Genomic DNA, 13,123 nt, shown 5'->3' with positions numbered 1-13,123 from the left:
CCGCCGCCCTCCTCCCCCCTCCCTCCCATGTCGTGACCCGGAAGTCGAAAGAGACGATAAGTTGTCACTGCCGGGAGCCTGGCCGGCAGAAAACAAACAAATAACCAGTACCGCTGCTAACCATGTTGGTGCCCTAAGCATAACTCCTTCATGATGCCCCCCTGAGATAGGAAAGTGACCCACGGCGATCGTTGTCGACAGGGGGGGGGGTGCTAGTGAGAGTGTGCTCATCTGTGTGCGCGGATGTGTCGGCGCATCACGGCAGAGCGCCTAATATTTCTAGACTGAAATAATATCGGCATTATAATTATTATAACTATGAGGATTATTTTTGTTGCCTATTTTGTGGTGCCCCCTCAGGACTTGGTGCCATACGCGCAGCGCGTCGTGCACGTTATGGGAGCAGCGGCGCTGCAAACAACGCGATGGAGAACACAAGAGCCACCACACATCTCTGGACCGAAGAGCAGACAGAATTTATGCTTAATGTATTGAAGGAGTTGAACATACTAAAGTTCATGGTTCTTTCTCGAAATGTTGATGTTGTTGTTGCTGTTGGTGGGGGTGAAGAGGTCAAGCGGAAATGGCTGTATCACCACGAGTTGTAATGAAAACAGCGCCACCTATCGTATCGGATATGACATGCTTTTGGCCAATGATTCGAATTACTCACTGCCATGTATATTGGGATAATAGCAGATGACCCAAAAGATAGCATAGTCCGACGAAAGCAAGATTCGAATTATACCATCATGTAAACGCACTGACTGTGAAAGAGGGTAAGAGAGATATAGACAGAGAGAGTGAGAGAGAGAGGGTAAGAGAGAGAGAGAGAGAGAGAGAGATAGAAAGAGAGAGTGAGAGTGAGAGAGAATGAGAATGAGATAGAGAGAATGAGACTTGGAACATCAAAAGCTGCAGAGTGAAGCAAATGTTGAAGAATGATCCTTCCAGATCGGCAGATAAAATGCTAAAGTTGAAAGCTCATGCAGAACAACAACATAGTAGATTAGGTTGATGCACTGATACTCTAATAATGTCCAATAGAAATCCATTTGAAGGATTTTAGTAATCACACGATGGCCCAGAAGCACATGAACGCCACTCAGAGGAGCATTACAGCTGCTGATGCCACCACTGCCTCTCATTAGGATGAGACATGTTAGTAAAACTTTCCACCAACAGTTTCTTCTCAACCTCGTAGCCTCTGCCTGACGAACACTTCCCTGGCTCGCCTCTTCTACACTCGTTGTGCCAATATGAATAAAAGCCAGGCGGGCTCTGGTTGGGCCAGCCGAACCAGAACATGTTGGTCTGGTCCCAAACCAGCAGGGTTTCATGGATTATTTTCATAATCCAATGAAAAAAGTAAATAATTACTTCAAACAACTCCGATGTAGATAATCACGCTGTTCATGAACCACCATCATGTATGTTCAGATTCTTTATGAGATATTGATTTAGTAAACTGGGCAGCAGGCTAGTCATGTGACCCCATGGATCTAAGGAGGACCACACATATAGCTGGTTTAAGCCTCTATGGGGCCCCGGGGGAGAACAATGTGTGTTTGATCTGTTTGGGGGCCACATGTATTTAGGAATTACAAGGTGCCAACAAACCACGTATCAATGAAGGAGCAACCGTCAAGTTTTTAATGCATATTCCAAAACAAACTTGCAACTAACCAAATTACAACCGACCAACTACCACATGAGGGCCACTGGTTGGTGATCTATCCTTGACCACAGACAGTGGAAGTGCCATAACACAGCAGGACTACATCATTACAAATATTATTTGCCACACAAAGAAGGCACAAGTCCAACTCCCCCTCTATGCAAATGTCCAACCAATGGACGGAAGGCCCACTCACCAGGATGTAAACTCAGCAAAGTGATAAACAAACAAACAAACAGGACTTTCACCCAGGAGGCTGCTGTTAGTGTCCTATGTGAAGCCAACATTCAATGTTAACTTTATTCTTGTTACGTAACGTTACGTGAGAAAGTCAGCTCCGGGGGTTTATTATTTATGGCTGTTAGTGATATAATGTTAAGTTGTCATGTAACGTTATTATGTAATGCTAAGCATCAGTGTTTTGTAACATTACGATATAATGTTGTTGCATTAAATAACAAGGTCCACTTAGGTGTATATTATTCATTTATACTATTTTCTATGATCCTTTGCATTGTTCCATTTTGTGTTCCGTTGTTCTGTTCCGTGTTCCGTTGTTCTGTTGTGTTCCGTGTTCCGTTGTTCTGTTGTGCTCCGTGTTCCGTTGTTATGTTACATTGTTGCGTAACATTGCTGCGTTACATTGTAGTTTTTGCCGAACCAATTCTTTCCCAGTCATAACCACATGCCAATCAATGTGCTTTCCTGAACTCAAGAAATCTAACACCGTAAAAACCACTAAAAGACATTCCAACCAGCCTCAGCTGCACTTTGTTGCTAAGATGCTAACGTGCTAAAGTAAGATGGCGAATATGGTTCACAGTGACCCTGCAGTGCTACGCATCAGCTCGTACGCCTCGTCATTGAGATGTTAGCATGAGGTCAGAGCTCAGAGAAGCTGGCCTTCTGGTCCCGGAGGACTATTCTAGAACGTCTTTTAAGTGACGTCGTCCTGTTATGCAGTTCTTTGGTTCCCCTCATTTAGTTTGTCGGTTGTTCTTTATTTTGTCTTCGTATTTTTCGACTCCATTTGCCTTGATTCTCTACAGAGTACTTTGTAAACCCTGTTTTTAAAAGGTGCTATATAAATAAAGTTACTATCATTATTATTAGTATTAGTAGTAGTAAGCTCTTGCTTTGGTTTTTAGGCTACTTGGTGTTAGTTTTTATAAAAAACACCAAACTCTTTAATACAATACAAGGGAGGGAATAACAAAGCAATAATATCTGCCCTTTTATTATGATTTACATTGAGTGTACTTACTGTGGACCTCCGGTATGCTCTCCGTATCATATTCATTTGGCTCTGGAAAACAGAAAAGACAAAAGAAGACATGACTTATGGAGCATACAACTGGAAATGAAAATGAACGAGGCGAGGTTTGCACTTTTGCAATTCAGTAACTAATAAATAGCTCAGCAAATGGAGATAATACAGGTTGTCCTGAGCCTACTTTCCACATAAAACGGGTAATCACAAGCAGAAGCAGCAGTAGCACCATTTAAACTGCAGAGCTGAGGTCATCCAAATAATTGAGTTACACTCTTTAACACCGATGTGAACAAAGACTCGGCTGTGAGCCCCAGCGCAGACGGAAAACTCACAGGATGACACCTTCCGAGCTCTGAGAGCCCGACGGACCACAGCAGCACATGTACAGTCAAAAGACTGCAGAAGAATGTCTGTGTGTGTGTGTGAGTGTGTGTGTGTGTGAGAGAGTGTACAGTCATGCATACGGAATTTAATCCAGGTGGTCACATGGATGTCTGCATGTGACGAGTGGCCCGGCCTTTTTTTTTTAATACACAATGCATCTGTTAACATGCATATTTATGGCTGCGTTCACACACACGTTTTTTTTTCTCCTCCTCCTTCTCCTTCTTCTTCTTCTTCTTCTTCTTCTTCTTCCTCTCTCTCTGCTGGTTGGTGGAGCGCTGCAGAACTCACTCCTTCAATCCCAGACACAGAGCGAGGAGAGGCATGTGACCGGACACACAAGGTCCGCCGGGCTGAGCCAGCAAACCAACTCCTTCTGTACAGCGTCTCAAAATCCTCCAATGGGGACTCGGCGTAAGGAGTCCCGGCTGTCTCCTCATGAGTCATTGATCTCCTGATGGCGTATGATAATGCCTATTAAAGCCGATATAGGAGACTTGTTTGATATGTTCTGGGATTACAAGTAAATGTGTGCAGGGGTTGAACTTCTATTGGATTTTCAGCAACACGACCAAGTTGTGTGCGTGTTGCCTTCTACTCCATCTTGCGCTCTGGGCCTGGACCAGAGGATATTGGCAACGCTGCCTGCTTCTCCAGAGATGGAAATGTCCCACAAGGCCGAGCCTTCCGGTCAGTTCAAAAAACCTGGCATTGAAAAAGGGGCCGGGCCCAGATCTGTATCCGCCGGGCCTGATACACGAGTCGGTGACATCGCTCGGCACAGCTGTACAGAGCCAGAGTTTGGAAAAACAGAAAGATGGATAAGATGCGAACCCTGTGACAGAGTTGGCAGCCTGTTGATGATGGAGGAGCCTGTGAAGAAGGAAAGAGGAAAAAGGAAGTTCATTCTTGTGACTCGGTGTCACAAGAATGAAGGGTCTTAATAGCCAGGTGGTGTGTTGTTGGGGCGAGAGGAGCTTCAAGAACACCTTTCTTTCAAATGATATTCCATAATTGAAGTTTTTTTCATTCATGATGTGGCTCATCGTCTAATCTCCTATGTATGTTCCATTGTTGGTGACTACCAATGCAAAGATGTTCAGTCCAATGATGTCTATTTGGATTCATTTCAAGAGCCTGTTTGTTCACAGGGACTTAGACAATACATGCAGTACCAAGTCCAGTTATTGAACTTTAACTAAATAACTGACACTACATGCACAAGTCACGATGATGTTTACATCAATGTTCAGATCCAACCGGCTGATTCAACATTCTCCATGCAGAGTCAGTCCAGAATGCAGCTGTTAAACCTCCTGAAGCCTTTCATTAGCTGGGGGTTTCTTGCGGTGAGCTCAAGTTGACTTCCACTTCTGACCTGCGGCTCCCCTAAAGTGGCTCGTAAAAAAAGAGCGAGTGGAAGAGATAACAATTTGTTCGAGTTGCCCACTTCAAAGTTACCTTGAGCCCGAGACGTGACTTTCGGCCACATCTGCAACAGTGGATCCGCACCGCAGACGTTCACAGTTGGCAGCGGCCCAGAATAACAGCAGTTTTTGAGAGTGGGGGTTAATCTCCACAGAGACCGCGGAGTGAGTGTTTGGTGAGTGAAGGGATGTTGCGTGATTTACGTTCCACTTACAGATTTTTCCAAAGTGGATCAAGGATTCAAACATTCCACTCCTGAAACGGGAAAGCTTTTCCAAAACCGATCTATCAACAAAGTCACACATTCGAGATATTTTCTGTACGAGTAAAACCAGCCACAAGGGTCACCCTGACATTAACAGCTCACCCTCCAGGTCATCCTGAGAGCGGCTGCGTTCGCCGCTCAGCCTCCGGGAGAGCGATCGCATCACCTTGGCGCTGCCGAAGCGCTTGAAGCGGGCGCGGACGTTCTCGTGGTACCACTTCAGAGTGCCCATCTTCAGGACCCTGGAGACAGAATAGATGCTTTTAAAACACACGGATGAGTCACGTGAAAAGATGGTTGGAATACATCCATCCAGACCACGGGGAGTATATGCCTCTCCGGTGACACGGAGCAAGAACCAGACCTGACTGATTGCTGTGCCGACTGCCGGTTCAAGTACGAGATGTATCGCGTGATCTTTTCCAGACATCGGCAGAGTTCAGTGAAAGGGCTTTTTGTGCGAGGCCCCATCTGAGCAAACAAATGCACGATGGTAACCGAGCTCCACTGAACCCCACGCAGCCCATACGTGATGTATTATTTCAAACACATTTTCAGATCTCAGTAGAGCTGCCAAACCACAGTATCTGTATGGATTACATGCTTTATCGCTCTCAACCTTAACAATGGAGCTTTAAAGTAGAGCTTCAGGGACTTCTACATCTGGACTGCTCTTTGATTTTTTTACTTTAGTATTCATCCGTAGCTTGGGGTCAGACCCCAGGGTGTAATGGATGGGTAAGTACACGACCAAACAGCATGGGTACATACTGTACTGTCTTTATTAAACACGCTTTTTTGATTACAGTTATAGTAGTTTTGTTGTTAAATTCAGGTTTCATTTTCATTTTCCTCAAAACTATCACTAATTTAGTTTGCGTTCGTTGAGCATGAGTAACCAAGCAGCCCCGAAGCTGGAGAACCACGCGGCACGCATTCAAGCTTCAATTTATGCATGGTTTCTATGAATTCCCATATCAAGTAATCAAACAATCATACATAAATGTAAAAATTCCGTAAATCAGGCTTTTCTGTTCCATGAAGCAAGTTTGGCAAAATCACCATAGCAACACATCCACAAACTTGAACCTGCTCCAGCGCAGGCTAACTTAAGTTAGCTGGATAAGCTGACAGCCCCCTTCCTCAGAAATCTCTCTGATGGAACCGGACACAGTCAGGGCGGTCCTCTCCCCTCTCAGCCGGTCTGTTGTCTTGTTAAGTCCGGTTATTCTGGGCCGAGTTCATTTACCTGAAGCTTCTCCACCAAAGTTCTTCTCTCAAACGGGTCTTGGAGGAGAGGTTGTAGCGGGTCGGGTCTTCTTTGAAGAGAATTGTTTGTGCTCCCGCTGGCTGTTGTCATGTCGTTAAGAAAGCGCCTGATGAGAACGCGCGAGCTGAATCTTATTTAGGATGCTGATTGGCCCAAAGCTGAATCTTATTTAGGACGCTGATAGGCTGAATTGTACGTCAGTCATTTATATATTTAATCAGTAAGAGGCTAAACCGTTTCTTAGACCCGCCTCTTCTCGGCCAAAACGATTCGGCCCCAGCTGAGACATGCAGACAGGCGCAGAGGAAGTGCATTTATTTTGCAACCACATCTTATTTTAATATCCGATTTTTCAAATATTACTGGGTACTTTATTTCTAAAAAACTAATATTGACAATTTGTATAAATTATTAATATTATTATACTTTTTTGTGTGTGGCTCAAGGTGGGGCCAGGACCAGTGGCCCTCAGGAGGAAGAACGGTCAGTTAACGCTGATGTACAACAATATGGACACTGTGTAGAATGTGTGACATCATCCATCAGCTCATGTGCTGCCATACGGGCTCACTGCCTGCTGCCATTTGGGTGAAAAGGCTCTCATCATTAACAAATAATGAACTGATCTCATAAAATATAGTTAATATATATTTTCCAGTAATAAAAACAACGACATGATGATTTGTAATGTTTCATAATCAGTATCAATGCTATAATTTCAGTTCTGTTATTATTTGTTTGATGAAAAATAATATTGTATCTTAGCTGCTGAGAGATGGTAATATCTACATTCTGATTAGTAAACTAATCAGGAACCCGGGACTGACTGACTGTCACCCCCAGGACTACCACCTCTTCTTCCACCTTCCTCTCTCCTCCCTCTTCCCGCTCCTTCCTCTTCCTCCCACCTCCTCCTCCTCCTTCTTCTTCCCTCCTAGGCCTCCTCCTCCACAACATTTAACTTAAACAGTAACATACACTTTAACTAAACACACCACCACACACACCCAAACACTTTCACATTATTTGTTGTCTTTCTGTCGTGTTGATTGTTGTTTGTTTGTCATGTCCAAATGTTGCACCTTCCGCCAAAAAAAATTCCTCGTTTGTGTAAACATTCCTGGCAATAAAACTGTTTCTGATTCTGATTCTGATTCTGATTTATTCTTATAAATGCACAAATTATAATATTTTATAGACTTTGTTAAGGACTAAGAAATGATGTGTACATATTTAAGAAGCTGTTTGGATAACATCGATAAACATAAAATTGGTAAACGGACCATAGAGCAATAAAATAACCAGTCACAATTTAATGTATTTACTTGTCCATCAGTCATGCGTTCATCAGTGATGGTTATTATTGGTCACTTCCTACCTGGCCATGCGACAGGGATCACACACCCAGCCGAGCTCCTTCTTGTTGTACAGACTGCAGGACTTGCAGATGAAGAGCTGGCAGTCCAGACACTGACGCTTGCTGTTGACCAGGAACTGGAAGGGCTGCAGACATCGAATGCAGTGGGACTCGGCCAGGCTGGTCTGGTTGCCCAGCAACTCCCTCTTGGTGTCTTCTTTTTCAATCTTGGTCTTTAAATCCCTAAAAAAGACAAGAACCCAGAGCGTTCACGAATGTACGATAATTGAGATGACTGTGTTCTTGAAGAAAAAATGACTTTGAATGTATTCTTGAGTCACAGTTTGATGATTTGTAGTTAAGAAAAAAACACTTGTTACAGAGTCACATGAAGTGTCTTTATGTAATAGGACTTGTTGCACTTCCATGGCTTCATTGTGCCAATGTCCCCATCTGGCATGCCAACCTGATGTCATGAGAAGCACGTTGTTTATCCGACATTCCATGACTCAGCAGTTAGCTGGTTTAGGAAAAACATGGCTGGGCATTAAAGTAACATTATGCAACAATTGTACCTTAAAATAACAGCTTGTGCCACTACAATGACTTTTAATATGGCGATTTGCGCCTCCGCCATTGCCATCGGGGGTCTGTGGGGAAATAACTCCGCTATGTAGGATTCTGGAGCCGCCCGCTCCGGGGCGGATGTACTTCGACCTGCTTTCTGGCAGTGATTACGTAATGTCATATAGTGCCAGTCCACGCTCGCAGCTCCAGTATAAGGGCGAAGCAAGCGAAGTCTCTTGTCATGAATTACACGTTCCAATGTAAATTATGAATATGTAGCTTTTTGGTGTTGTCAACAATATTGTATCCGATCACACGTACTCCACATTCAAACATTTAGAAAACAACGTATATAGGCTGAAAACGCGATCGGTATTTCATCTAAACTAAATGTTGTCATTCTTTTGGTTATGTTAGCATTCATCTCCGATATCACAATGAATAAAACTATGCAGTCATATTTATGTAAAATCTTTGAATATTCTTATCGGTTGACATCATTTCTTGGTTTCTGACTTCGTCTGGTCATCAAAACAAATGTATGCGAGGCTGCATCTATCGTAACTGGGTATTTACGACACTGAAGTAAACGTTAAATACCTCCAAAACTGAAGGGGGCGCTAAAAGCGAAAAACTCCATTATGGAGCTTTAAGGTAGAACGCATTGATAGTCGGGCCTTCCTCCTCTACTACAACCCATCGTCGTTTCAAGAAGTGATGACTAAAACGGATTATATTTGTATCAGTCTATACATTATTTTGTCTTATAATTATTCCTGTATAGCTTTAAAATCAGTTTCTAAACTAAGTAAAAGTTAAACAACGTAACAGAAGTACAAGAAACGCATCTCAAATATCACCCACGAAACATCGTTGGGACCCGAACACCGGCCTCCTGGGTGAAAGTCCTGTGTTTGTTTGACTCATCCACCACAAGTCTCACTCACTTTGGAAACTTTTTCTCCGAGCAGAGCATCTTAACATGGATGTATTTACTTTGCAAACTACATGGCGTAGAAAAACACGGATAAAACACGAATGTCGTTGTTGTGGCACGTTAAATGATTCGCTCGTCAGGATAAACAAACACCGGCAATTGTTCAATGGCCATTAATAACATTTTGTATGAAGTGGTCCAGGTAATTTGGCTGGTAATAATAATGCAGATCCATTTGGGCTGCAGAAATAAACACTACATAACTTCTTATGTACATCTTGCAACAGGAAATTGTTTTCGCCAAATTGTGTTGGAAGTTGAGACTTGGTTGAAATGAGGTTGGCGCTCTAATTATGATAGAGCGCTAACCTGGACTGCTGCTCGACTGGTCTTCGGCCTCCCGAAATCCACCCACACCACTACCGGTGGAGCAGCATCCGCTTCACAACATTGGTTCTGGCGTACCGTGCTCTGAACGGATCGGCCCCGTCTACAGTGCATCCGGAAAGTATTCACAGCGCTTCACTTTTTCCACATTTTGTTATGTTACAGCCTTATTCTAAAATGGATTAAATTCATTATTTTCCTCAACATTCTACACACAAAAACCCATAATGACAAAGTGAAAACTGATTTTTGCAAATTTTGGGCTGTGAATACTTATGTACATGTTATGTTTTCGTTCTTTATTTGTAACAGCTTTGCAAAAATTTGCAAAAAACAGTTTTCACTTTGTCATTATGGGTTTTTGTGTGTAGAATGTTGAGGAAAATAATGAATTTAATCCATTTTGGAATAAGGCTGTAACATAACAAAACGTGGAAAAAGTGAAGCGCTGTGAATACTTTCCGGATGCACTGTACATCCGGGATATGGTCACACCGTACACCCCGGCAACAGCCGACTCCGTCACTTCGAGCTAATCACTCTACATCCAGACTGTTTGCTCTCCTGGCTCCTGATTGGAGGAACGAGCTCCCCACTGACATCAGGACAGCAGAAAGTCTCTACAGCTTCCGCCGGAAACTAAAAACACATCTTTAGACTATACCTGGATTAAAACACAGATTAGCACTTCAGTGGTTCTTAAATGGCTCTTATTATGGTATTTTTGTAGTTCGACTTTGTTGAGGAAATGTTACTTTCTGTATTCTTGTTGTTCTTAGTTTGTACTCTAGGTTGATGCACTTATTGTAAGTCGCTTTGGATAAAAGCCTCTGCTAAATGACATGTGATGTAATGTAATGTAGAAGTCTTCCATGTTTGGTCCCATCGAGCCTGAACAGAAACCAAACGTGTTGCTCTATCAGTCGTCCAGAGCTGTGGCTGAAGAGGCCACCCAGAAATCCTGAGCAGGAGCCTAAACTGTTATTTGCCAATAAATAGTTCCGCCTTGTATCCCCACCTAAAAATGTTGATGTTCGGGTACATAACATGACACAGCGTCAGAGTTTAGTGAATTTTTCAAATTCGGGACAGAGCCCTGACAAACGTGTTTATGCTAAGCTAAGCTAACCATATCCTACACTACTCATCTCACTCAGAAACAAAGCCAATAAGCACATTTCCTCACTGAACTAATAACCGCTGGATATATTTGAAGGTCAATTTGTAACGCATGATTCACTTCATGTTTTTACAGCTCATAAAACAAACTATATAGCATTTCGTGACACAGAGTGAGAATGTTGGCTGACGGTAATGAGTGAAGAGATGGTTCTCAGCATGGATGGCTTCCCTTTGGCAACTCTCTGTCAACATTAGGTCAGCCTTGTTAAAAGCAGAACAGGCTGCAGTGTTCCTCCAGAAAAGGTTTAGTGCTACGGTTAGAAATATTAATAAAAAAATAAACAAGAGAGAGATGAGGAATAGCTTCACCGTGCATGGCCCCTTGATTTAAATCTTTAGCGCTTTAACATTCATAAAACTGTATAATGTAAGTTAATGTACGAAAATGTTTAGTGTCCCTTCAGTTACTTACAGTAATAATGCTAATACTAATACTGTACCAGGAAACATTCCTGTTCTGAAAAGTGAAGCCAATGTGGTGCCCTGAACTTGCATTATCTTGAAATGTCCACCAGGGGGCGACTCCTCTGGTTGTATAGAAGTCTATAGAAAATGACTACCTCTCTTGATTTATTCTCTCAGTAAACATTATAAACATGAGTTTATGGTCTCAATCCCTACTTTTAAGGCTTGTTCCACACAGCATGATGTTTATTTAGTAGATCATAGTCCATTTAAAGTCAAATAGACCATAAAGCAGGGGATGGTTTAGGGTGGGGCTACCTTGGGATTGACAGGTTACTGCCACGACGTTGTCCGGTCTGGGAGTTGTTTGTGTTTTCATCTTCGAATGATGATAGAAGTTGTGTTCTTAAATACAGGGAAGTATGGTTTACTTTTCATTTGACTCAGATTGACATCAGATTGAACCTCAGATTGAACCCTTTCAGTGTGATTCCAGTTCATGAAAGGCTCTTCTGTGGTCAACAGTGTGGTGGAGTCCTCACTGACGATGGGCTGCAAGTTATTTTGTACGACACTTTACAGTCACATTTTTACTTATTTCAGAAACATATTAATTTTGAGTAATTATATTGCAATTAAAAAGAAAAATCCATCTCAGTCTTTCATTTGTTTTCCTCCATTTAAATAAACACATCTTCCTTTACACTCTGAGTTAGTGGAGGAGCCGTTGCAGAAACGTGTTTTAAGGATGAATTTGAGCTCTATTATTCTAGGGAAACAAGAGTACTAGCAATATGTCTGGAGAGAGAGACAGGAGTACTAGCAATAGTTCTGGAGAGAGAAAGACAGGAGTACTAGCAATATGTCTGGAGAGAGAGAGACAGGAGTACCAGCAATAGGTCTGGAGATAGAGACTGGAGTATCAGTAATAGGTCTGGAGATAGAGACAGGAGTACCAGTAATATGTCTGGAGAAACAGACAGGAGTACCAGCAATAGGTCTGTAGTACCAGCAATAGGTCTGGAGTACCAGTAATAGGTCTGGAGTACCAGTAATAGGTCTGGAGTACCAGTAATAGGTACAGTGATGGCGTGGCTGTGTCCAGACGCCGTCGTGGTAGCTCCGCGGAGATTGTGCGCTCTTTTAGTTTTTGTGTTTATTTTTAATATTTTCTTTGCCACAAACACATCGGCACTAACAGCATACGAACGCAGCACACTTTTGGACATAAACTTTTGCGCAAAACAAGGGTTTTTGTCCACTTTTTCCATCGATCCAGCGTGGCCGGCAGAGATCGTCGGCGAACCACAACAACAACAGTGGAGCCGCTACTACGGGAGCAGCGAAAACATCGAGGAAACGGGCGGAATTGGAACAGACTGAGAGTTCAAGCCCACCGTCCATCTCTGCCCAGCATCCTTCTTGCTAACGTCCAGTCTCTGGAAAATAAGCTGGATGATGTTAGGGCAAGGATCAGATTCCAACGGGACATGAGGACTGTAACATCTTTTGTCTGGCGGAAACATGGCTGACCCGCTGGTGCGGATCGAGTCATATGCCCAACCGAGTCCTTCTCTGTTTTCCGTGCAGACAGAACGGAAGAGTCTGGTAAATCTAAGGGTGGAGGGTTTGCTTCATGACTAACAACAAGTGGTGCAACCCCAAGGACATTAAGACTCTTTCTCGTTCCTGCTCCGAACCTGGAACATCTGACGATCTCATGCCGTCCATTCTACCTTCCCGGGAGTTCAGCTCGGTCATCACCACAGCCATCTACATACCACCACAAGCGGACACCGTAGCACTATCGGACCTACATGATGTGTTATGTCGGCATCAGAACAAGTATCCCAGCGGCTGTGGTGGTGGCTGGGGACTTTAATAGGGCAAACCTAAAAAGTCATGCCGAACTTTCACCAGCACATTACGTGTGCTACCAGAGGAAAGAACGTTGGACCACTGCTATCGCCATTCAAGAGGGCTACAAGGC

The 13,123-nt window shown here is 43.3% G+C and overlaps 1 protein-coding gene across 1 annotated transcript in view; it reads right to left on the bottom strand.

Annotated features, from left to right (window-relative positions):
- Nucleotides 1-13,123, bottom strand: part of mlphb (melanophilin b) — a 51,041-nt gene that overhangs the window by 21,742 nt on the left and 16,176 nt on the right. The window contains exons 3-5 of the mRNA XM_056426726.1: nt 7,677-7,898; nt 5,131-5,270; nt 2,943-2,984 (exon numbers count right to left, since the gene is read on the bottom strand). Coding sequence (XP_056282701.1) covers nt 2,943-2,984; nt 5,131-5,270; nt 7,677-7,898 — 404 coding nt within the window. The remainder of the gene's footprint in view (nt 1-2,942; nt 2,985-5,130; nt 5,271-7,676; nt 7,899-13,123) is intronic.

The sequence above is a fragment of the Pseudoliparis swirei genome, chromosome 2 (genome assembly GCF_029220125.1).
Source record: "Pseudoliparis swirei isolate HS2019 ecotype Mariana Trench chromosome 2, NWPU_hadal_v1, whole genome shotgun sequence".
NCBI classification, from domain to species: domain Eukaryota; kingdom Metazoa; phylum Chordata; class Actinopteri; order Perciformes; family Liparidae; genus Pseudoliparis; species Pseudoliparis swirei.
The sequence above is the reverse complement of the archived record's forward strand: the minus strand, read 5'-3'. Positions and strand labels throughout refer to the sequence as shown.